At 36.0% G+C, this 27,310-nt stretch overlaps 1 protein-coding gene across 6 annotated transcripts in view; it reads right to left on the minus strand.

The window, feature by feature from the left end:
• VAV3 (vav guanine nucleotide exchange factor 3) overlaps window positions 1-27,310 on the minus strand; it is a 468,861-nt gene that overhangs the window by 31,581 nt on the left and 409,970 nt on the right. For all 6 annotated transcript variants that reach the window (XM_042953185.1, XM_042953183.1, XM_042953186.1 and 3 more), the window contains 2 exons: window positions 9,452-9,517; window positions 3,657-3,691 (listed from right to left, as the gene is read on the minus strand). In XM_042953185.1, the coding sequence (XP_042809119.1) occupies window positions 3,657-3,691; window positions 9,452-9,517 (101 nt within the window). The remainder of the gene's footprint in view (window positions 1-3,656; window positions 3,692-9,451; window positions 9,518-27,310) is intronic.

A 27,310-nucleotide genomic window follows, 5' to 3' on the forward strand; every position in this document is an offset into this window, starting at 1 on the left:
TTTGTCCCTGAAAGCTTTCAGACTGTTTTCTCTATATTGCAAATTTCAAGATAATATGCCTTCAAGTTATGTACCATACATTTTAGTTCGATATTATCCTTAACTCTCAGTAACATCTTTGACTTGCAGCCATATATCCTTCAGTTCTAGGAAATTTCTGTCTTGTTTCTTTGATAATTGCTGCTCTCAGTTTTCTCTTTCTGGAGTTCTCACTAAATTAATGCTGTCCTTGCTGGATCAATTGTCTAACTTCTCTATCTTTTCTCCCATATTATCTATTTCTTTAATTTTCTGGAAGATTTGCTCAACTTTGTTTTCCAACTCCTCTACTCAATATTTAATTTAGAAGAGCTCTTTCTTGTTGTCTGATTTTTCCTTTTATAGCACATCCAGCTCATTTCCATGGATATATTGTCATCTCTTAATTCTGAGAATATAAATTAAAGGTTTTAAAAACACATCTTTCTACTGCTCATTCTAATGTCTGTGTTTTTCCTGGTTTCTTTTTCCCATTTAATCTATTTGTTTTCTAGTTCAAAGCTTTTCTCAAGTATCTGGTTGCTCTTTGTCATTTGTTTACATTTAGGAGAGAGACATCTCTGTGGGGACAGGAAGCACCAAATTAGACTTGCCAGGTAGGAACCTAATCATTTGGCAAGAACCTAATTTCACGGGGCAGGATAATATCCAAATGATTTTAGGTGTTTTGTTTTGTTTTGTTTTCCACTGAGTCTATTCAGTTTCTTTAGAGAAAAATCTTCCAGATCCTGTCTGGATGCAAGAAAGGTAGTCTGCATGTATGAGACCCAGGTGTCACAGTACTGGAACTGAGCTATACAAAGGAACTGGGCATCCTCATCAGTCAGTATGGAGACCTTCCTTAATTTGACCACTCTGTTTGCAGTATACCATCTCTCCCAATCTCTGCTGGGATTGCTCTAAGTGTAAGCCCTACATGGCTCAATTTTTCCACATAATATACCTTCTAACTTCAGTGTCTCTTGCTAGGGTAGGGGGAAAAAAGTTGTCTGACTACTTTGGAGAATGGGGTAAGGAACCTTGGCATCTGTATCCTGTTCTTCATATGGATTTCAGACAGTTCCCTGGTTTTAAGCCCCACACCTCATTCCTGCCTACATGATACCACCCACAAAATCAGATCACATACAAAGAATCAGAAATCAAAATGGCATTGGGGTGGAAGTTAGAAAACAACAGAGCAATACCTTAAGATTTAAAATGCAAAATGATTTCTCACCTAGGTTTCTATACCCAGGCAAATGAAGATAATCACCTTTTCTGTTTTATTTCATGGCCAACCCAGGAGACAAAGTTTACCTTGTGCGAACAAGTTGTTTTTACATGGACATGTAATGAACAGACAAGGCAATTGGTGAAAGCCAACTTCTTAATGACTTGAGAACCACGTCATCATTCAGTATAATTTTCTCTAAACAGTTTAGTTTTTCCAAAACTGAAGGTTCCATTTTCCAATATACTTGACCATTTTGTTCCCTAGCAGAAAGCATTTCACATGAAATTGTCTGCTTAGTGTGAATAAATTGTCCAAGTTTCCCAAGAAAAAGAAAAAAAAATTTTTAAATTTTACTACGAAATGTCTTTATTTGCTCCTATATTCAAGGCTCTTCCCTCATCTGAACATCTTGATTTTTTTTTTTTAATCCTTCAGGACAATACCATTTTCTTTCCTTCCTTCCTTCTTTCTTTCTTTCTTTCTTTCTTTCTTTCTTTCTTTCTTTCTTTCTTTCTTTCTCTTTTTCTTTCTTAATGTTTATTTTTGAGAGAGAGAGACACAGTGCAAGCAGGGGAGGGGCAGAGAGAGAGGGAGACACAGAATCTGAAGCAGGCTCCAGGCTCTGACCTGTCAGCACAGAGCCTGACGCAAGGCTTGAACTCATGAACTGTGAGATCATGACCTGAGCTGAAGTCAGACGCTTAACCGACTGAGCCACCCAGGTGCCCCGCAACAATACCATTTTCTAACTCGTTATATTTTCAGTAGAATTTTACATACTGGCAAGAGTGCATTTTAAAACAAAGGGTTCAAAAGCTAATCTCCTGCGCCCTGAATGGTTCCAAGGTAACTTATCGGTTTATTTCAAAAAATCCATGCCTTAGTATTTATCTCTAACATCATTACCCTTGTAACTACTGTGTCTAGTTATGTGAAAAATAGTAGAAGAGAAAGAAGTTCATCATCACACTCTCATGATTTTACCAGTTCTTGGTGTTGTTCACTTTGATTATCCCCACTATTAGCTCTGTTCTCCAAATCGAATTCCTGCCAGGATTATGGTTTTTAATATCATGTAGTTCTGACCTCAAATTTGTCTTAAACTAAGTAAAAACGTAGTAAAGATCCCCAGTTCTATCACAAGCCTGCTATAATTTCCTCAGCAAGCTCAGTGCTGAAGCCCAGGGAGGAGGTCGAGAAAACATAATAGCTACAGAGGACAGCCATGATGATGGCGGACACAGCAAGAGGGCTGATGGGAAGAATCCCACACTTTGGCCAGTCTAGTTCTACAGCAACTGGGCATTTTCTATGCTTTGGTTATGTAATACAAAATAATCAAAACACTTAAAAAAATCAGGCAACTCAGGTGTTCTATCTACACCTGCAAACTGAACTAGTACTATATACTCTCAGAATATCTCATTTATATACATACACTATTTACCTAATTTGGATGCATATATTTTGTATCAAGAAGAGGAAAACAGATGCAGTCATTTTAAGAGGAGCTAAACACAAAATTTAGGGAAACAAACATAAATAAGTAAATAAACCCACGTTTTGTACTTGGACAGGCAGTATGGCAATGTACAGATGGGATCCCTTAGAATCCTGGCTCTACTGCTTACTAGTTGCAGAGTCTTAACCTTTGTTTCCTCACTGTAAAGATAGTAACAACCTTCCTCATAAAGATATTGGAAAACAAAAATGAAACATGTAAAATACTAAGCACACAGCAGGTACTTGGTATATATTAGCTATTATAGGAGGATCATAACTATTCTGGATCCTAAATACATTTTTCCCAGTTGAAGATATCACTTCCACTTAAACTCATCATGTCTAAAAAGTAATAACCACTATCTTCTCTGCTTCCTTATTTCTATTAGTGAGAAGGCTAGCCTCTACGTGGTAAGTGGGCTTCGTGTAAACACAAAACTTTAGACACGGATACATCTTGTTCCTCTTATATTACAATTTAGGATCTACTGTCCTTTCTGGGCTAATTTTTAGCTTCAGACAATGGAAGTATATCTTTTTCTCTGCTTCATGGAATCTACTCTTCTAAAATACAAGATACATAGTTGCCAAGGTTCCATTCCTTTCTGTGGCTGTTATAAGCTTTGAATTTACAATCAAATACGTGTATGCATACACACACATGCATACACACACACACACACACACACACACACACACACACACACACACACGACTTTGATGAAATTATGGAAAGGTCAGCAATATATAAATTCATTATGGTGTTTTGTTGTATCTGAAAACACCTTTAGCCAGGACAATAGAAATGGAATGTGGTTTAGTACCCCTACATTTAAGGCATCCTCAAGCTAAGGGTATGGTATTTCAACTTAGCTACATAAACATTTCTAATACTTACCAGGGTTGGCAAGAATAATCTACTGGTTTGGGGACCTGAGATATAAAAAGGCAAAAAAATAGATTAAGTTTACTTAAGGGAAGCTTTTAGAAATCAATCATTAATTCAGTTCAGCTGACTCAGCTCTATAAAACCCTAAATAGCACACTCCTGGAACTATCCATTGGCAATTTTATACAGAGGGAATCATAGTATATGTCAGGTAAGTAGAAAATAATTCATTTCATTTTAATTCATTCTTTCATTCATTTTACCGCCACTGTACCTCCAAGAGGAGAGATAACAGGGAAAATATGAATTGGAAGTCTTTGGTATTTATTATTAAGGCAGTTCAATCCTATCATAGAAAATTAAAATGAAAATGTTAGGAAAACCAAATAGCACTCGGCTTTCCCAGAAAACAGGCAAAATAAACAATACATATTGGAAATAGACTCATATCACAAATTCTAAATTCTGACTTTGAAAACATTTTGATGCTGAAAAGTCATGGGAAATATTCATTTTTCCCTCGTCTATGGAGATTTGCAAAAGCGAAAAATGTTACATTTTTCTAACCAAATGAAGACAGAAAAAGAAAAAAAACTTCTAGTTGCTGATTGCAACCAGAAAATGAACAAAGCCAAATAAGATATGTTAATATTCAAGGAATAAGAAAGAAAATACATACTATTAGAGGGCAACAAAGTTTATAAATTCCTAAGAAAGGACAAGGAGTATAGATAGTTTGTTTTGTATTTAGAGATTTTTCATGAATCATCTGAGTCTTTGATGTATACATCCCATAGTATTCCTGGGCCTTTTTATATTAGGTGATTAAAAATACTTTTATCCTTAATTTGCAACAGAGTTCTGATCAATGTAAATATGTCTCTTAGCTATGTCAGTTTTCATAAAGGGTTGTTACTATTTTGACCTTCCAAGATAATAGTTATATATAACAAAATTATCTTTCTGGACAGAACATCTCCGAAGTTATTAATATTTAAATATTTCTATACTGTGGATCACATTTTTAATGTCACCACCATATAAAATCCTGATACACAGAATATAATATACTACACCCATTCAAATCCTGCAAATATTTTCTTATACCAGGTGTTTTCACAAACAGTAATCAATCTTCAACGATTTCTCTTTAGATGATAAGATATACATGGCTTCTGAAACCTGATGGAAAAGTAGTTCCTCCTTCCTTCTCCCTCTTTGTACCCTTTAAATTCATGTTTAATCCTAAACCAATCTTTCTTCCTAGAGAGAAGAAACAAAAACCAAAACAACAAAACTCTCGCTCTTCTGTGAGTGTATTCTGGTGTGTGAAGCACCAGGACTATCTTCTCAGCAATGATCCCCATAACCAGGGTGGGATCCTGTCTTTTTCCATCTGTCATAGGCCCTCCCCACTTCTTTTTTGGGACCCTTTCTTATATAAAACTATAGATGATTTTCTTCTAGATATTTTCCTATCTTTGAATATATTCTCATCTTTGACCATTTTTCCCGAATGTTTTTTTCTACCTTCATCACTGGCTGTTTACACTGTCAAACTTTGGCTATGGTCATACAGTTTTTAAAAATATTATACTGGGAATATAGCACACATGTAAAGTAATATATATAAGATATGTACTTCTTCCAGAAGTACATCTCATAGAAGTTAGATGGGACAGTTAGAAGTGAACTTTCTGTGTTTGTTTGGCTGGAAATGTCATTACTTCATCCTAATGAGGAAGATAGATTTCTAAGTTAACTAATTTCCTATCAAAACTTTGAACATATTATTTTTATTGCTTCAGATATTCAAGTCTCACATTATAGAATCTCCATTTGGTTTTCTTTTCAATGGTTCCTATTTCTCTGCTGAGGTGTTCCTGTGCATTCATGATGAACATACTTTCCTTTATGTCCTTGAACTTAGTTACAACTGCTTTAAAAATCTTCTCCTGTAATTCCATCATTTGGGACATCTCAAGGTTGTTCTCTCTTGATTGCCTTTTCTTTTTTGAGTATAGTTTGTGTTTTCCTGATTCTTTATACATTGAGTAGTTTTGAACAATATCTGGGACAATTTGAACAATATTCTGTAGAAGCTCCGGATTCTGTGATGCTTCTACAAAGAGTGTGATTTTTCTTAAAGCGGGCAGTTAACTTGGCTGAACTCCAACCGCAAACTCTCTTCCCTGTGGTGACTGGCAGATGAATTCTCAGTGTAGTTCTTGCAGCCTGAACTGAGCTCCTTGGGAGTCTGTACCACATGGCAAAACTGAGGCAAAGCTTATAACACAGAACTTGAGGTTCCTCCCTCTTTGACACTGTCCTTTCTAAGATTTCCTGCCTCCCTTTCCCCTTTGTTTCCTTCGAACTCCACACTCTGCTTCTTCAAGCCAGTGATGCTGTGAGGTTTCTATCTGAAGTTTAGCTCCCCTGCATAGCACAGCCCAGCCCAGTATCTGTCCTCAAGCCAGTCATAAAACCAGGAAACTAACCTAGCATCATCCCCTTTTTCTGAGTGTCAACTCTTCTCTTAGCCAGTGCCTTCAGATTGTTGTTGTTTTAGTATCTTGCCTGGGGTTTATAGTTGTTTTCTGTTGGAGGATTGATCCAAAAGGGGCTACTGGACAATTACCAAAAATGGAAGCTTTTATTGCCTTCATTATTGCTGTTGTTAGATATGAGTCAAATGATCAACCCTTTATAGGTAATCTGCATTCTCTTTAAGGTTGGTTTTAATATTTTCTCCTTATTTTAGATGTTCTCAAGTTTCACTAAAATGCATCTAGCTGTTGATTAATTTTATATATCCTTCTTGACTCTTAAGATTGGTTTTATTGTAAGTTCTGGAATATTTTCAGCCATTACTTATTTGAATAGTGCTTTTATTTTAATGTTTATTTTTGAGAGAGAGAGAGAGAGAGAGAGAGAGACAGACAAACAGAGCACAAGCAGGGGAGGAGCAGAGAGAGGGAGACACAAAATTTGAAGCAGGCTCCAGGCTGTCAGCACAGAGCCCGATGCGGGGTTTGAATTCACAAACCATGAACCCATGACCCGAGCAGAAGTCAGATGCTTAACTGACTGAGCCACCCAGGCACCCCTTGAATGTTGCTTTTTCACAATCATCTCTATTCTCTCTTTCAATAACATGCATATGAAATTTATCATTCCATTCTCTGTTAGATTTCCATTTCTTAATCTCTCTGGACTACTCATTGAGAAGTTTCTTCAGATTTGTCTTCCAATTTTCTATCCAATTGTGTCTAACATATGATGTAATGTTTCCATTAAAGTATTCATTTCACTATTCTGTCTGATTCTTTGTGAAATATATCCAGTTAACTTAGTGACCTGTTCTCTTCTTAGACTTTTATTCTCTTATTTCTTCAGCCATATTAAATATAAAAATTTGAACTTCGTATCTGGTAATTACAGTATCTGCTGTCTTTGTGTGTCTAATTCTGAATTTTATTTTTCCTGCTGAACTTTGCTTAAGATGGTTTCTTTAATTAGGGATTTGATGATCCCATGTTGTGAACTTATATTCCCTAGGACTGTATCGATAGAAATCCTTTGAGGACCATGTGCAATGAGGCTCCAATCCAGAAACAATCTGTACTTGTATTGGAAACAATCAACGTGGAATCATTTTAAACTGTTTGTAGCTTACAGTTATTTAGGTCACAGAGCTGGTATGAATTCAAGCCCCACACCTGGGTGGTTTTTGGATCTAAGGCTAGGAATTCTTAGGGGAGACTGCTTTCTTTTTTCTTCCCAACCCAGGTCCAAGATGAGGAAAGGCATATCTTCCTCTATGGAACTGTTTTCTTCTTGTTCATCCACTAAGGACTCCTGGAGTCACAGAGATACCCAAATTTGCACTATGCTGCAGCTCCAGGCTTGGTCTCCAGGTACCGTATTACCAGAAATAAAATTGTTTCATTTATGCTCCTGTGTTTTTCTCAGTTCTAACTTTCTCTCTGAACATTTAAAGAAACTAGCACAGCACATACAGAAGAATAACTCTTGAACTCAGAATGGAATATTCCATTCCCTGATAAACAAAATGTCCCAGGGTCAAAAGAGATACCACCTTCTAAACTCTTTCAATCTATCCTTCCTCCCATCTCTCCTCCTACTAATCTTCACCTAACGTATCCTACCACCAACGAATGAATCTATAATTGTATTAAGTAAGCACTAAAATTTTAATAACTATTTATTAACTTTGAGCTATAAAACAGCATTTAGCTAGTAGCCCCATCCATAATTAAGTATTCCTCTACAACTCCTTACCAGCTTTAAATTCTGAATGCGTTTTTCCTTCTAGTAACTGAGTCACCAAATACCATTAAATATAAGCTGATATAATTACTGTCTACCATTGTTAATTACCTAGGTTCAGCTAGGAACTTTGGCTTGCTTTTTCACCGCTTTGTTCATCCATACCACAAGATGTATTAAATATCTACTTATGTGCCAGAATATTCCTAAAATAAAAGTTCAAATGTTCATTTTATGCCTTATGTAAAAGGCTGTACAAGCATAATAGCACTTGGTATATGAAATGTTTAATATTCTTGATTTGATGTCTTTAGGTTCCCAAACATCTTAATGTTAGAATGTAGGAGATTTCCTGCTACCTGCCTACATACAGATATCATTGTTTTAAGTATAGGAATCCTAAATCTTGTTCATACAAGCAACAGAAAACTAACTAAAAACTCATTTTACTTACACAAATAAGAGTGGTATCAAAGTTAAACAGTTTTTAAAGATTATTAGATAAAAAAAACATGTGACATTAGATCACAGAATCAATAGAATAGCAAATGCTTTTTGGTTCCCTTCACTTTTGAAATTAATGAAGCTGGAATGAGTAGAGTGAATTAGTCTACAGACTACATTCTGAAATAAAGGATGGCAGACATGCACATTTATAATATTAAAGAGAGTCTGTAAATATAGAAAGGATTGAAATATTATAGCAAGCGAGATAATTTAAGGATAGTTTTCTTTAACCATTAACTCCATTATATTAGTAAAGGAATTTCATTTACTTCAAACCATTATGAACTTCAAAAGTTTCATAGAAAAATCCACCCTAAACACCAAATTATGATAAAATAATGTCACCTTAAACAGAAACTTATAAATCTAAAAAGGTACCAGAGAGTACATTTTATGTTATATTCATCCATAATATTTGAGTAAATACTCATTCATTCTCCTTGTATCTAATGACATCCGAAAATGCCATTATGACATTAAAGAAATAGTAATGACAAACTAAAGCACAGAAAAACGTATTTAGAGATTTGATTAAAGATTTTGTGGACCTTCATGCTTTCTATTATGCTTTCAAACACACTAGTTGAAGTATAATATCTCTCTATAACCCAAAATGGCTAGGAATAAATTAAATCTCACCTCCATGGAAACTAACGAAAAAATAAAATAAAATAAAATAAATCTCACCTCCATGGAAAGGGGGAAAATGCATCTAATCTGTAGCTTTGGTTTATTCTTTCTAACACCCCACAGAAATTTAATTTTGTAAATTCTACTGTTAAATTTTCCCTTGCATATACCATTAAAAAGTATCTTTAATGGAGTGGAATCATAGTGATTTTAGAATTTTTAATAACATTGACTATGCATTCAAACTTGAAATAATATGATCCCTCTAGAAAACATTAATAAAATTGAGTGACAAGATTGTATCCTTTGTACATTCTTGCACAATTAATTATATCATCAAAACTAGAAAAAAATGGAAAGAAAGTACTCATACTTACACAGGGGCAAGGCTTGACAGCATCACTTGGAAAAAATCCAACCTCTCCAGATGCTAAATTTCTACCCTAAATTAGGGGGGGAAATACCAGTGTTGAGAACCCATTTACCACAAATGATAATCTCATAATGCTGTATACATAGTGTTGCTACTCAGAGTTCTCAAAATTACTTACGTGTTTTATCCAGTCCTAAGCATTTATTTACTTATTATGGCTCAGGAAGAAAAGCAGAAGCAGAGAGATTTTGAAATTAAACTTTATATATTGTTTTAGATGATAATTTTAAAATAAGAATTCAAGTTTGACTTTCCAAACTACCATTCAATCTTACTCACTTTACACTCCTCAATCCTATATAGAGAGAATAGCATATTTGATTTTTCTATTTTGTATTCACTAATACAAGTAGATACATTGGTTTTGTGCAGGCTCACAATTAATTAGAGATGTGATTTAAATGGTTACTATTGGTATCTTTAACAAAACTCCTAAGAGTTCTCCAATAAGACAGGAGACATTTCAAGACTTATGGAAAACAACATGATATGACGTTTTAGGTGGTTTTCAGATTTAGGAGAAAGGCTAGGGCACTGATCAAGAAAAGAGGACAATTAAGATGTTAGAGGAAAGAATATGTAAAAATGACACTGTAAATGAGAAAAGGGAGGAAAGAAATTGGCAGAATAAGGAAAACATAAGCACTGAATGGACAAAAAAAAATACTTAAGAATTTACTCTTGGAGACCCTTTATCAAATTCCTCTTTTAAAAATAACTCATCAGGGAATGTAAATTGGTAGAGACAGTGTAGAAAACAATATTGATTTTCCTCAAAAGATTAAAAAAAAAAGTACCATATGATCCAGTAATTCCACTACTGGGTATTAACCCAAAAAAACCCAAAAACACTAATTTGAAAAGATATATGCACCCCTATGCTTATTCCAGTATTATTTACAATAGCCGAGATATGGAAGCGACCCAAGTGTCCACTGATAGATGAACGGATAAAGAAGATGTGGTGTATGCATACAATGAGATATTACTCAGACATAAAAATGGATGAGATCTTGCCTTCTTCGGCAGCAAATTAAGTCACGGAAAGACCAACACCATATGATTTCACTTATGTAGACTCTAAATAAACAAATGAACAAACAAAAAGCAGAAATAAACCCATAAACACAGAGAACAAATTGGTCATTGCCAGTGGGAACGGGGTAGAGGGATGGGGATGGGCAAAATGGGTGAAGGGGAGTAGGAGATACAGGCTTCCAGTTATGGAATGGGTAAGTCACCAGAATACAAGGTACAACATAGAGAACACGGTCAATGGTATCTTAGTAGTACTGTACGGTGATAGATGGTAGCACAGGGCAACATACAGACCTGTCAAACCACTATGTTGCACACCTGAAACAACGTAACATTCTGTTTTACTTCACACACAAAGAATCTCATGACACTAAACCTACAGTTGTTTCCCTTCTCCGGAAAGACAAATTATACTAAAAACACAGGGTGACAATCAGAACATGGAATTTGAAAGTGCTTGGGAGATTACTTCTCCTTGTCTAAAAACTGGGCTTATTTTTATTTGCTATTTAACAATTGCCCGAGTCTCAGTAATGCAGGTGAGTAAATAGCATTATGACTGGATGTCACATGCTCAGTTATTTTTGACAAAGAAAAGTAACAAAAAATGATAAAATATTTCCCTCCTGAAGCAGTATCCCTTTGTGCCTAGACAGCTTGGCTATGAGGTTGTTGAGAAAATTTTACAAAGTGGGAATACAGCGTTAAAGAAAATGAGGAGGAGGAAGAAAAGAAGAAAAGGGAAGAGGCAGGAAGGGAGTGGGGAAGAAAGGGGAAGTGTAGTTGAAAAGGGGGAAGGGTGGGGTTAGGACAAAGAGAAATCAATTAAATAAGCAAAGAAAAGATGTTAATTTGGGCAAGTTTCTAAAACTGTATTGCACTTGTGTATCAGGGAAAAGGTAAGTGAACAAGTGGAATATTCATTTATTCAACAAATACAGTATCTAATATCAATTTGGTTAGGCACTGAGGAAAACGCACAATTTTATAGGTCAGTTTCTGTTTCCCCTATATTTTCAGAGGAAAGATACATATACACATAATTATAATATAAGGTTGAAAGGGCCAAACACTGTTAGGTGCAGAAGAGAGGCTATGGAAATTGGAGAGATGTTTTCAATATTTGCCTAAAAGCTGCATGGAAGAGGGAGGGGGAATACGAACATAAAATGTGCAGGGTTTGAATGAATAGAGATGGAAATGGAGGAAAACATTCCAAAAACAAAGCATGAGAAAGTCATAGGGATATGAAAATACAGGTTGTGCATAGGAAAAGCAAATGGAGTCTAATAATGGCTTATACTCATTGGACCCTTTCTGTATGCTACCCACTGCTCTGAGCATTTCATAATCCTTACAATGATTCTTTGTGATAGGCCCAATTACTATCCCCATTTTATGGGTGAGGAAAATGAGGCACAGAGAAGTTAAATGATCACCCCATGATCACAGAGCCAGAAAGTGACAGAACCAGATTTCAAATTCAGATGTTCTAAGTTCAGAGCTCAGCACTGCCTCTCTACACAAGCATTAGACTCATAGAGGAGGACAGAGGAAAATAGAGCTAAAAGGTTGCAGGGAGCCAGTTTGACTGAGACATCTGAATTTATCACTGGTGAGGGGGTTTCCATGAAGGGGTTATGTGTTGTAGAAGAAGTAAATTGGCATCCATGTGCAAGATGGGCATGGCTTTGGTAGGTGAGAATATCATTAGAGGACTGTATCATGGTAAGAGAGAAAGGGGACCTTTGCTGGACACATTACTGCACTACAGTCTGTGGGGCTTGCCTGAGGAGTGGGTGAGGAAGAGAAGACCATGGGAGTTAAAAACCAGGGGGAAAGTCAAGAATGGAAGTGATGATATAATCCATCCGAACACATAACCTGGATTTAATGGCAATTATACAGAGGGGAAACTTAAAGTCAATGGAGCAGGAGTGTCATGGAGGAAACCGTAGATAGAAGAAGACAGAGAACAGAGCTTAAAGGAATTAGTGTAACCAGGAGGCAGGAAGGATGCACCAGAGGGAGGAGAGTCACAGACTAGAGGGTGATGAGAATACACTAGCTCTAAGGTTGGAATGAAGTGTTACTCTCATTTGACTGCATCCTCTGAGTGCTTTATTTATTTTAGGCATGACACAGAGGTACAAGTAAACAAGTATGATATGTGGGGGGCTGTATGCCTTGCCAGACCTTTTTACATAAATGCACTGCAATGCTACTTGAGTACAATATATATGGGTATGTGTGTGGGAGCCGTACACAGGAGAAGACTCAGAAGAGAAAAGGATAAGGGTGACTGTTTTTAAAAAGTAAAATAAGAGTACACTAAGGGAAATAAGTCTATTTTGCAGGGGAGAAGCCAAAGAGAGAGCTTTATGGTGGTCTTTCAAAACTGTAGTTGAAGATAAATCAACAAGATGGAAAATGATAGCTATTGTAAGAATGGTGAACTGTCAATTCACATTCTGTATCAGAAAAAGAACAAATGGTCTCATCTATGGAAAGCAAAGTTAAAGAGAAGCAGAGATATTTTGTGACAGCGCCTGTTGGCCAACATAATCCCACTTATTTCCCCAAAACAAAACTAACACAGGGTCCCCCAAATATAGAATGATACTTGGATTTATTCCTCCACCAAAGCTTGGTGCACACACTAATCTGTCATCTCTCCTCTAAAACCATCATCAGTCTGCAGGTGCAGATGTAATCTCACCCTGTTCTAGTGCACCTTCACATACTAGGAGTGCTATCCCACCACATGGATGTCATTCTTGCTCTGCATGGTCTTCTCCATTACTCGACTGAATTCTTTGAAACCGGACAATATCTTCATCATTTTTTTCTTTTACAAGAGAGTGCCAAATGCATAGTAAGCATTTAACAAATGTCTATAATTTGAGGTATTTCTCAATCTGATAGTCCCATGTCAATGAGTAGCATGACCTCCAAATCCTCTTAGCTGAAAAGAATAAAACACACCACACTTTCCTTTTATACTGTCAAGCACTGAGCAGCATTAAACTGTTTCTATATGAAAATATTCTTATAGTGGCATTGCTTGACCTGTCTCTGACATTTTATGTAAGTACACACTGTGTTGAAGAAGGCAATGCATAAAATAGAGAGAAAGGAGGCAAGAACACAAAGAATGCAAGAGTAAAAGACACAGTAACGAATTTTATAGTTTCTCAAGATGCATGGACTGGTGCCCCTTTTTTGTCTTTCTTCCTTTGTAAAACCAAGAGTTCTACCTGAAAAGCATGTATGGGAACTCAAACTGTCCTAGACAGTAGGGGAAGGGGCATAGTTGTGTAAGAAATGTTCTAAAACTAGGGTGAACATGCAATTTTCTGCCCAAACCAGGATCTTTTGAGAGGAAAGGGTAGTGATTAATAATGATGTCAGGACACAAGGTATAAATTGGGACCGTTATGGGTAAACCAGGACATATGGTTACTGTATCAAAAACCATTTTGTTCTTTTTCACTGCATTTCAAGAACACGACTGGAGTTCTCTCAGGAGGGGGAAATTTTCACTCAACAGACTACCAAGGTCATTCTGAATTGTTCTTTCCTTAATGAAATGCCTTAGCATAGCAATGCAGGTTACATTTCTTTAATGGTCTTAGGTTTCCCTGAGATGACAAAGAAGTGAGAGATAATTTAACATATCTTAACACATGAATAAAACTGCATTTCCTCACTAATTCCTATGAGATGTCAGTTTTAGCTACGGGAGAGAATATGAGCTGTATTCAATGATTTTCCACTTATTAAGGTAATAACCATCCTACAACATTTGGAAGATTTAAAAACAAAGTAATGTGTAGGAGGAGTGTCTTTGCTTCCCTGGTGGATGTGTGTGGGATGTACATTGATAATTCATTAATGCCAATGGGTGGAGAAGCTGTCAATCCCTACGCGTGGATGGAACACCAGACTGTTGCGATGAAATAAACCATTTTCAAAGCCAATGATTTTGTGCACTTTATGTGATGATCTATTTATGAAATTTTTACTAACTTTGATGAGAGGCATGCAGCTGAATTTTCTTCTTTACATTCTGGTGTGGGCACTGTATTCTGGGTCAGAAAATCAACCTGTCGTTCCTTTTATGCCTCTTACAAATGCCAGGGATAGGAAATCTTTCAGTTATCCTCCTGTCTGACATTCGTTCCTGGGAGTCCCTTGACTTCTTCAAGGTCAATTTGAAAACATTCCTGTTTCATTGCTACATGTCATCTGACGTACCATACAGTGCCGTCTTCATATGCATTTTTTCTGCAGGGCATTCTCTAAATTACGTGATGTGACTTTTGTTAATCTAACACAGTACAGATTAGTTAATTCTTAAGAACATATTTTCTTTGGAAAGTACTTGAGAAAACACATCATGGGCTATACACAGTAAGAAAAGATGTACTTTTATAATTTTCATTAAATAAAAGTAGAGCAGACACAAACAAAATACTATTGACATTTCATAAAATAATGCCTTCTGTCCTGAAAAGCGAGTTGCTTCCTTTACAAAAATGTGTTAAACTAGAATTATTGATAACTTTCTCTGAAATTCCTGAATATCACAAATGTAAATGCACATTCAGACACTTCCTTACTTCTAGCTGAAATTTTTTCATTTTTAGGTTATAGGTCATTTTTCCCCAACAAGAATCCACAGTGAACCATAATGAATTAAAAGGACTTTAAATTTGCTCATAGAAAGGATATTTACATCTACCCGTACAGAGTAAAACATTAATGTATGCTAGCAAGGCACAGCTAAAGCTGCCTTTTTAAAACCCATAGACAAGGATGGCTTAAAATGATAGAGGATATCCTCCAAAAATCTTAATCGTAAATTGCTTGGCTCCTAACTTTGCAAAAAAGGAGCAAGAATTGCTTTAAGAAAAATACAGAGTGTCTTTTCCCTGTGGCTCATTTATCCCCTTAATACCACCTGGATTGGAGCTTTAATGCACTCCTGGAATAGCACTGAACAATTTGAAACAGATGTGGAAAGCTGAATTTAAAAGGGACAGATTAATGGTTATTTATGAAAGATTGGAAATTTTCCCCAGTTACAATGCCCTAAACACTTTCAACGTATGCATGAAGGTGCTGTGGAGATTACTAAGCAATTTATCACACATGGGTAAATGGCCAGAGCAACTGTCACCCTACCCAGTCCTCTCTCACTGTCAGAAATGTACAGTCTGAGCATGTGGGGGAAGAAAACAGACAGGGTAGCCATGAATTGTGGGAATATAGGCAAATACACAAATTAATTTACTGACCAGATGACGGATAGCTTGTACCACACACTATTTTTGCAATTATCCTGACAGGCTTTGTGAGTACATGCAAAGGACAGGAAAAGGAGAGAAGACCAGGACAAAAATCCTGTCTGAAACTGACTTTTGGTTAAGGGGCCATCTGCGATCCTAGCTGCCATCATACTGTAACAATTGTTATCAGTTAGATATACACCAGTGCTAGTTCTTGGAAAACACAGAAAGTCATTACCACACAGTAGGGATGTGGCACTGGAAGAGGTCATTCTATCTCCAGCTCTGCTATAAAAAAAACAAGAGCTGTGTAACCTTAGGCAAATCTCAGTGGTAAAACAAGAATGATGACAAGATCTGCCACACATGCCTCACTAGGGTAATACAAAGATCAAAGAATTAACATGTGTGAAAGCACTTGATGAATGCTAAAAATAACAATTTTCTATTTTTTCCCCACAATGCTGCTTTTTGATTATTCCCAATCAGTCTTCTCAGGTCAAAAGTTTTTTTTGTTGGCTATTCATGTGTTATTACTACAGAAATGCCTAGCCTAGTGAATAGTCTCACCATCCTCCTTATACTTAAGACAGTTTGCTAGGCCACAAGTAACACAGATTCTCAAAATCTTGAACCATAAATACTACATTCAGAGAGTCCATTTCTTTATCTCAAATGTGCCCATGTTTTCTTCCAAGTACACACATTCTTTTATCATTAACTGTTTCTTACCTGATGAGTAAGGTATGCATTTTTCCACCAGTGAACAACTTGAAAATTTGCCAAGCATAATGCATAGGGTTATACTGAATGGTCATTACAATGAGTTCCAAAATACTCATGCACGCACATAAGAACAAAACCACAGCCATGCGCTTTTATCATTTGCTAGTCAAAAGAGAATAGGATCTTTAACTTTTGTCCAATGCATACACTTCCAAAGTTTTTCAAAAGACTATATAAAATTCATATTCCTAGCCTTGTTCATTTGCAGTTAAGTGGCTGTCATGGGCTGAGAATTCCGAATAACTTTTAAAAGCTTGCATCTTGGTCTAGGATCTTTGAAATTAAATTTACCTCCAATCTGTAAGGGTTTATAATTGCATCGAATCATCAAAACATACGACAAAAGCCTCGATTATATGTGATGTCTTTTTGAATGCATGCAAAATTGTTTGTGTTTACTACATCACTGAGATTTTGGCAGAAGGAAGTGTCAAAAACTCTAAAAAAAATTTAAAGTTGTGAAATGTACACTAAGAAAAAACCCCACTAAAAAGCCATAAGCTATATTTCTACACTTACTATATGTGAGATGAATGTAACAGCAGCTTGAGACTTTGCAGAACATTTTTCTTGTTATCCAAAAAAATGTATTCTATGGGGTTCCTGGATTTCTCTAGCAGGGAAGGGAACTCTCTTGTTTTGGGCATCTTGAGGCTTTTCCTCTAAAGTCTCACTAGGTAAGATATTGTACATGATGTAATCCTGAACCAAAATCTTGTAACTCTGATTTTCTGGGGAATTAAACAAGAGAATATCTTTGATGAAATAAAAAAAAAAATTTAGCAAGCAAAAACCAATCTGCATGTAGGTAAGCCAAATCCTAAGTGGTTACTTAATACAAAATCTGGATAGAAGAACAAGGTTCTACCACATCTTGGAAGAAATCCTATTTGGGGAGAGGCCATATAACTGAAAAAGTAAACCAGGCTTGACAAAGGTCCAAAATACAGAAAATTGTTTTTCTTGGCAAACTACTAATGGATGTTTTCTTATCCTTGGTGATTTTAGTCCTAAGTAATCACGAAGCACCATCCACGTCAAATGGTCATGGCAGCATTAGATATTTTTCTCCTAAGTAATTTTCTACTAAGAATTAGATATTTTAAAAGAATTTCCTTTCTACTAAGAACAAAATTACTGCTATAATGAAAAGTGTACTGACTACCTGATATGTGTGAAGCATTATGCTACATCCTAGGGGATTAAAAATGAATAAACTTGGTTACCATCTTCAAGGATCTCATTCAGATAATGTTTCCTTAATTAGCTTTGCTCTGGTTATTTTCGTAGATTTTTGCAGAATTCTGGATTAGAGAAAAAAACCTATGAGGTAATAATTTGATATGCATAGACAGTTGGGAGTCTGATGTTCTATTCCTGTTCTTCTGATCCTTGAGTAAGTCATTTAACCTTTCATGGCTTCAATATTCTCCCCTGTGAAATGACAGAGTTTGACCCAAGGATTTCTGAGGTGTCTTTTACCACCAAAGTGCTTTGCTTATATGAGCACTTTTCCTAAGTCCCTGTAGTTCTCCAGTCAGTTACTGTTACCAAGACGTATTTGATCCACAAATTTTTAATTAGGAATAGTATGTCAGTAATTTAATCTGATTACACTTATTTATAGAAGATAACGACATTTCAGGTCCTAAATGACTTTCATTTTAACTTGGTGTAAAGTCCTCTATTTTCCAGGGTACACAGGATTGACTTTTTAGAAATTACATTCATTCATTCATTCACTCTTCAGGAATTCAGATTACCATGAATAATTAAAATCCAATATGTTATAATTTGACAAATTATTTGAAACATAGCCTTAAGGCTACATGCCTGTGTACACTCTATTGAAACCACTCGTGCTGTCAAATCAACAGTTATATCAGATGTAATTTCAGATTGATGGTCCACGGAAGGTATTCTGTGATTGAAACACTTGTAGTAATTACGGCAGAATGCTGCTTATATGGTAATAAAATAATAGAAGAAAAAGTACACAACAGAATTTCTCAGAACTGTCCCCTTAATGATGTTACTTTCTATTGGGATAAAAAGGAGGTAATACTTCATGGTCTAAACTTCTCCTTAGACAGCAGTGTCCTCCTCCAGGTAGATTATAACCTACATTTTGCCCTGTACCAAACATAGGAAAAGTACAAGTTAAGAGCTGTTAACTAAAAATGCCCATCTTGAGAATTAACAATTAGGACCTCACCTACTTTGTCAGGAGGTTTGCCAATTCCCACAATACAGTGTGTATACTTGGAAACATTCCTGCAAACTCAGTTTATGATCTATTCAGTCAAAGCCAGTTGGCATTCACCCAGGGACAATGTTTCTTACGGGCCTTCACTAATGTCTATTATCGTCTATAATCATCTCTCCCAGGCCTCCCCTGTTCTATTACAGTCACGCTCTGCCTTTTTCTTCTTCCCTGTAATTAGGGACCCTGATTTAATGCAATATTTTGAGGTAAACACCTGTCAAAATAAAGGTCTCATGACTGCATGACATACTATTACCAAATAAACTGTACTATTTTCACATAGCTTTTTAACCCCTACATCCACAATTTCAATTCTGCCTTGGCTTCTCCTGATTTTATAGAAGGGACGGACAAGTGCTGAGAGGCAGTTTAGAAGCAAAGCCAAGTCTAACTGGGGAATACCTTAAAACTGTGCTCTGGCACTGCTTAAAAAGGTATCACTAAGATGATCAAGACCAAGTTTGGGATTTCACAAAGAAATGCTCTGCAGTAGGAACCTGAATGGGGAAAAACAGTTCCCAGAGATGTTTATTCTATGGATTACAATGACAAAGCGATGAGCCTTTTGGTGTCAAGAATCAGTTTTCTTCACAAAGATTTTTATTCTTTAAAAAATTTTTTGTCTCTGTTCTTATTTGCCTCTGATTATGATGCAGCCTAACACCTGAATTTTACGTCAGGAGAAAAAAAATATAGTTTTAGAAAATTCTATCGTAGCTAATATTCTTGTGTGATCTAGAAGAAATCCAAAAAGTCTTCATGTAGAGCAAAGGAGAAGTCTCCTTTGAAATGATTTGGCTACTATAAAGTTGCAGGGAGAGATGTCGGGGGAAAAAACACCTACTAACTCCATTCCACTGTAGCTCTCTTTCTGAGCCTTGGAGGATTTCTGGGCAGGGCCTGGGTTACAGGACAGATTGCTTACGGCTCTCAACACAAAAAAGGTCAATAGTTCCTACAGTTGAGTCCACAAGTAAGCAAACTATTCCCTAAGCCAAGTTTGTTTTCTGTAAACCCCTGTTCAGTTTCCTTCTCAATCTCCTTCACTCTCCTTGGGCTATCTTAGGCCTTCCTCATCCAACCTTGCTCTGAGTAAAGGGCTCATGATCTTACCTATTTGTTTACATTAACTATTCCCTTCAGAATTTATCACTTGTGCTTTTATATTTAATTATGAGTAAAAAGTTTAATATGTGATTAAAGAAATTTCAGGAATTGGGTACAGAAACTGGGAGGGCAGAGTAGTCATCTATGAGCTTATATATGTTAGTGGGACTCTTCATATTAAACATGGGGAAGATAAATTTTTTTAATTAAAAAAACAATTTTCCCACTTCTGGAAAATGAAGTATATCTATCAACATCATTAGCCATACAGAAATACACTTTTTCTTCTTTTCAATTTTATTTCAGGTTTACTTCCTATGATTTTTACGAAACCCTTGTGTGTCATTTAAGTACTAAAATCTCCATTTTATAGATGAGGAATTCGAGGACATAAGGTTAAATAGCTTTAAGACTATTCTGAGAGAACAAAGATAAATTTAAATCTGACAAGATGAATGAATATTTTAATGGTCTTTCAGATAACATCATAAAGTGTAATTTGGGTTCATAAACAATAAATTTGAAAACTTGTAAATAACATATTATAGAAATAGCAGCTCTGAACAGCTTTATTCATGGACTGAATGCCTACTTTATGCTCAACACTAAAGATATGAAAGCCATAGTTCCTATCTTTCTAGGGTGCTCTAACCAGGCAGGGAGAAGAATGAACAGACCATAAGGACCCACTAAAAGTGTTAGGATAGAAGCTCTCTGGTTCAGAGAAGACCTCAAAGGAGGTAACCTCAAAATCGAGCTTGATGGTAAAGAACGATTTAGCTAAGAGAATGGGAGGTAGAAGGGAAAATTCAGGCAGAATGTAAACTATGAATCAATGGCTAAAGGTTTGGAAAAAAAAAAAAAAAAACATGTCTCCTATGAAAAAGATTCCTCCCAATTGAACCCTTATTTTTTTCCAGGTTAAAATGAGGAAAATATATCTGTTAAAAAATTGGATTGTCTGCACACTAAATATAGTAGGCATATGGGAAGTAAAATTTCTTGACATGGTAAACTAAGACAATGGTCCACCTGCTGCATGCAAACTCGACCATGACCACTGTGCTTGAGGGCTAAGATGATAGCAAAGGGGAATTTAACACCTTCTTGCCCGTGGCCAAGTCAAGAACCACCCTTTTCCCAGGCTCCTTGCCTATGGAGGCAGTATGAGTAGGAATGCTTCCCTGTGGAGAATCTCCCAAGCTTTCTCCAAGCTTTATTTATTGTCTGACTTTTTAGTTTTTCTTTTGAAGCAAAGAGTTAAAAAAAATTAAAAAAGGAAGAACTTCTACAAAAAGCAATGTTGTATTTCCTAATTGTTCTACCAAAAAAGAACTAAACTGCCTCTAAAAATCTGTTTTCTTTAGAGGCGTTAAAAATTATAACTGTCTCTCCCAAAACAAAGGTAGGATAGTCTAACAAACAGAACTAAGGCAGGAGACAACAAGTCTGAAACAGAGTCTAATTTTAATTCTACAAATGCCATCTTACATAGATGGATGACAAATCTGGCCCTTTAAAACCACAATTCTAATTTACCCTCTTTATGGAGATTTCTGTGAATTAATCAGAAGGTGTGTAAAAACATTTTCACTTCTTAGAATAAAGATCATGTAGATGCATGATTTGCAAGTGTGAAGTATCACAACTATTTTCTAGGTTATTTAACTTTCATTGTGGATAAAAATATATATTTTTGGCACACTGATTACAGTTCTACTTCTTATAATTGCTTTTTGGTTCCAATTAGCTTACAAAATTCTCCCTGTGGAACATTTGGGTATTCATAAATGACAAAGGAGCAAATAAAACCCCATGAAATAGCACAGGATCCTCATTGTTTCATAAGCTTTATTCTAAGAAGAAAATACTTAAAACTCTCTATTGTAAAAAAAAAATCTAAAAACAAAAATAAAACCCATAGATGGCATGGCATGATTTTACATTTGTTTGTTTCTTTCTCTTGCCCTCTCTCCCTCTCTAGTAAGTTTAATCTGTATCTCTCCTGTGGAAAATAAAACCTTTAATAGGAACAGTCTCTTTTCAGCATGAAGGATGTTCTCCTTAGCCATTAAATCCTTATTATCACATACTGAAATGACTTAAAGCAACAGGTTTATGATCAGTTCAGTGACATGATCAGAATGGTTCCATATGTCCTTACTCTCCATAAAAACTATGCCTTACACCTGCAGTAGGAAACATACTCTAAATGGCCAATTTCCTACTTTACATTCATTTCACTTGAAGATAATTTTATAGAACTTTCAAGGAAAGAGAAAGAAGACAACAAAGATGACAAGAAAAAGCTGCCAAAATGAATCCCTTCAAAGACAGAACAGAGAATATTTTTACAGCTCAATTGTCAACTCATTGTTTGAAAGAAGTTATAATGAAAAAGCAGATACCCACTCAGTTCGATAGCATTAGAAATTACTGTTGTTATAATAATAATACAGACTAGACTCTAATAGCTATTCATAGAAAGTTCCTGATAGAGGGTGGAGGATAATTTGTATTCTCTGGATATAGAGTATGTAGAAAACATGACAGTCTACAATAAAATCCAACTTTCTACCCTAATGAGTGAAGTAACTCACTCGAAAAACAGACAACAGATTAGTTTAAAAAGCATAATGTCTTGAAAATGTCCAAATAAGCCAAAGCGCTTATCTAGTACAAAAGACATTTTTGAAATTAAAATGCAAAGCCACTGTAACATCCCAATAACTAATCTAGACTGTTATCCACAGTTTTAACTTTACATATATTTGTAACAATATGATGACAAACCCATTAATATAAAGCTCAACATGGAAACCAGCTGCATCACCTGTCCTGAGCTTTTATCATTCCTTAGGTCATTAAGCCACAAGGTTAGGAAACTTTTTTTGCGATCATCCCAGTACAAAACACAAAGTCAGACACATAGTAAGCATTTTGTTAGTATCTGGATGAATGAATAATAGAAGCTACTGTTTAATGAGCACTGGGCTAGACCTCTTTCATATATTATTTATTTTATTCTGTATGCATTTTATAGATGATAAAACTGAGGGTAATCTATTTAAGGTCATACTGCCAAAAGATGGCAAGGTCAGTAACTTCGTCAGTAACTATATATATACATACATACATACATACACACACACACACACACACACACACACACACACACACACACACAATATAGGAGTCCCATCCTTTGGGATGCAAACCATAAAGTACTTATCTTCTTTGAATATGAATACTGACAAATTAAAGTACATGGATCCACTGTAAGCACACCTACAAACTCTCATGACTTCTAAGGATCAAACCAGCAGTATTCTTTATACATTTAGACCCAAAAAGGAAGAAAGATTTTTGTTCAGCATTTTTTAAAACATGTCATTCTGAATCATGCCACTGAGTAAGGGTACATTCAGACCAGGTTCCTTCATGTACCTTCCATATGTACTATCTATAAAACAAAAGCTGATTTTATCATGATGGCTTTAGAGATGGCAAGATGTGAAGTACCTGTTGAATCAACGAAAACACTTCTATCAAGTTCAGTACAAAGTTTGTTCAAATATATTTTAATTGTATACTAATTCTTTGAAAATGTTCCCTTTATTTGGTAACTATCAGACACCAAGTATTGAGTTCACTATAAACCTTATCTTATAGTTAGGTTTAATAATTTGGTTTGCTATCAATGGCCAAAGATTAAACTGGGAATGCCATAACTTCATGGAATTAATTGGATCACCCTGGTCAATGTCTTACATGAAATTTTATCTAAGGTTCTAAAGAAACTACTCATTACTGGATTCAAAGCAAACCAACAGTACCCCAAATTTCTGCAAATGGGGTTGTGTGTTGACATTATTGCAAAGCCTCAGGTGACTCAGAATGGTGAGCAGTGCTCTGGTCCAGCCCCCATCATGTAACAAATGAAGAAACTAAGTCATATAGTGATGGTATAACTTGACCCAAGCCATACAGTTAGTTGGCTACAGCTGCATGACCCGAATCGGGTTTTCCCACAGTGCCACTGCTTCTTTCACTAAGAATTTGTTGATTAAATTAGAATGTATTGGCTAAAAGAAAAAACAAAAAACAAAAAACAAAAAACCTTTGATGGCTTAGAAGTACACATAAGACAATTTTGACTCATGCGACATCCTTGTTGAAAACATTAGATGAACTTTTAGCTTATCTCTGAAAATTCAAACAGACTGCTAGCTCCCAGCCAGCATGAATGGATCTTCTAAAGACAGGGGACATAATGTCGAACCAATAATTGGAGTTGATAATTGAAACATGAACAGTGTCTGAGTACTGACTATGGAGTTGACACTCAATATATATTTGCTGATCTGAAATAAATGTGCTAATTGTTTTGCTCTGTTCTAGACATTAGCCTTACTTGTTCCTATCAGACATCTTCCTCTCAACAGACATATGCATGCATTTTGTTATCCAATGGTCTCATTTCTCTTATAATTTTCCTGAGAGCTTCCAAAGCCATTGTACCCATCACACCAGAAAAGCTTCATGCTTCCAGGCTGCTGAGAGGAAATGACAAATAATAATGTCTTTCTTATGGTCTAAAAAGAATAGGAGGCAATACAATTTAGTAAAAAGGGCTTCCACGTAAGGAGCGTGCAAGTCAACACTCTGCCCTAACAAGCAAAAGGCTGAACAGATTGAAAAAAAAAATAAACAATTCTTCTTAGATCCCTAAGAGAGGGGAGGACACAGGACAAATGTCAGCCCCCAGGACTGGAGAGATGGATAGGTGAATACAGGGAGTCACAGCTTGCCAAAGCAGAGCCTCACTAGCAGAAACTGCTGTGGGATTTGGTGCCAGCACTGGGGTAGCAAAACCTGAACTTAAATTGACAAATTGCTGGAGGCTCAGTGCTCGCAGCTCTGAGAGTTAAAATTCCAGGGGGGATCAGTCTTAGGGGAGCCCCACAATATTTTAAGACTATGCTTAGGAGCTCAGTCAGATTCCTATAGTAAATATGGGAGAATAATCCCCTCAGTTTCTGGCAAAGGGGAAAAAGCACGCCGCTCTCTGGAGAAACTAGTTAAGGGAAGCCTGATCTCCTGGGGTGTTAACACATCCAACTGACCTGGGGAAAGGCTCACTCTAGCCATCCTGTCCCACCATTGCAGGGAGAAAAAAGTTGAGAAACACCACTTGTGAAGTTCATTGTCCAAAGGCATAGGCTTACTAAAAGACTGACACCTAATCATAGGGCCACAGAATACTTCCCCTCCCCCTCCATCTCACCACCACATCCCTAAGTCCTCTAGACAGCAGCTCCTTTCACCCAGCACATCATGTCTGGTTATGAAGAAAAAATTGCAAGGAACACCAACAGGCAAAAAACACAACCTGAAGAGACATAGAAAGCATCTGAAGCAGACATTCAGGAATGTTAGAATTATCAGACTGGCAATTTAAAACAAATACAATTAATATGCTAAGGCCTCTAATGGAGAAAGTGGACAAGATGTAACAATAGAGGGGCAATGTGAGCAGTGAGGTAGAAATCCTAATAATGAACCAAAAACAAATGCTAGAAATAAACAACAACAACAACAATACTGTAACAGAAATGAAGAATGCTTCCTATGGGCTTAATAGCAGAATGGACATAGCCAAGCAAACAATCTCTGACCTTGAGATTATCTCAATAGTAACTGTCAAAGTGAGAAACAAAGAGGAAAAAAAAACAACTGAGAAAAACAACAGAATATTCAAGACTTGGGGACAACTACAAAAGATGTAATATGTACGTAATGGGCATATCAGAAGAAGAAACAAAGAGAAGAAATACCTGAAACAATAATGACTGAGATTTGTTAAAATTAATGTCAGACACGAGACCCAAGATTCAGGAAGTTCAGATGATAGTAAGCAGGATAAATGCCAAAAAAACCCACCTGAGCATATCAGTTTCAAACTACAGAAACCCAAACTACAAATCCTTAAAGAAGCCAGACAAGCAATAACAAAAACACCTTACATATAAAGGAACAATGATGTACAGACTTCTCCTTGGAAACCATGCAAGCAAGAAGAGAGTGATGTGAAATAGTTAAGGCTGAGAGAAAAAAAAAACCCACCAATATAGAATTCTCTACTTTACAAAATTATCCTTCAAAAGTGAGGAACAAATAAAGACCTTCTCAGGCAAACAAAAACTGCAGGAATTTGTTGCCAGTCGACCTGCCTTGCAAGAATGTTCAAAGATGCTCCTTAGAGAGAATGAAAACACTATTGGTCAGGAACACGGATCTACTTAAAAAAAGGAAGATTCTCAAAGAAAAAATAAGTGAAGGTAAAAATAAAAACTATTTTCTTATTTTTAATTGATCTAACAGATAACAGTTTGTTCAAAAGAATAACAGTGGCAATGTATTCAATTATGTATGCTCATATCTATATATGCTTTCATATTACATACCTGATATGTATGTACATGCTATGTATGTTTGCATATAAGTGACATTAATGATAGCAATGATACAAGGGACAGGAGGGAGGAATTTGGATTACTCTGTTATTATAAGGTACGCACACTACCAAGGAAGTGGTATAGTGTTATTTGAAACTGGACTTGGATTAGTTGTAATTTTATACAGTAACCTCTAGGGAAACCACTAATAAAAATTAAAAAAAAGTATAACCGATATGCTAAGAAAGAAAACAATAATATAAGATGATCAGTTTAAACCACCAAAGGCAGAAAAAGAGTAGAAGACAAAAAGAGAAATACGTAACAAACAGCAACAAATAAAAAAGAATAATGAATAAGGTAGGTAGTAATCCAATATTTCAATAACTGCTTTGAATGGCAATGGTCTAAATGCACCCAAAGGACAGAGATTGTGAATGGCTCAAAAAACATGACCCAACCATATGCTGCCTCCAAAAAACCCACATGCTTTGTGTTCATCATTCCTACACACCCGTGTCTGTCTCTCTCCACCAGTTCAAACAGAGCCTCCTCTGCATAACCCTTCCTGTCTTATGTATCCTCTTATTCCTATTGCCAGGCAAAAGTGGACAGAATTCTCTTTTATTCCTTTCTTATAATAATAATGACAACAAGAGCACCGACGACTAATGTTTCTTATACATTTTTTTATGTACAAAGTACAGTTCTAGGCTTACTTTAATATATTAACACATACAGTGCTAATGGAAATTCTATAAAATGAATACTATTATTACCCCATCTTATAGATGAGTGAATTGAGGCACTGAGAGGTTAAATATTGCACAAAGTCACACAGCTAGGAACCTGGCAGA

This window comes from Panthera leo, chromosome C1 (genome assembly GCF_018350215.1).
Source record: "Panthera leo isolate Ple1 chromosome C1, P.leo_Ple1_pat1.1, whole genome shotgun sequence".
NCBI classification, from domain to species: domain Eukaryota; kingdom Metazoa; phylum Chordata; class Mammalia; order Carnivora; family Felidae; genus Panthera; species Panthera leo.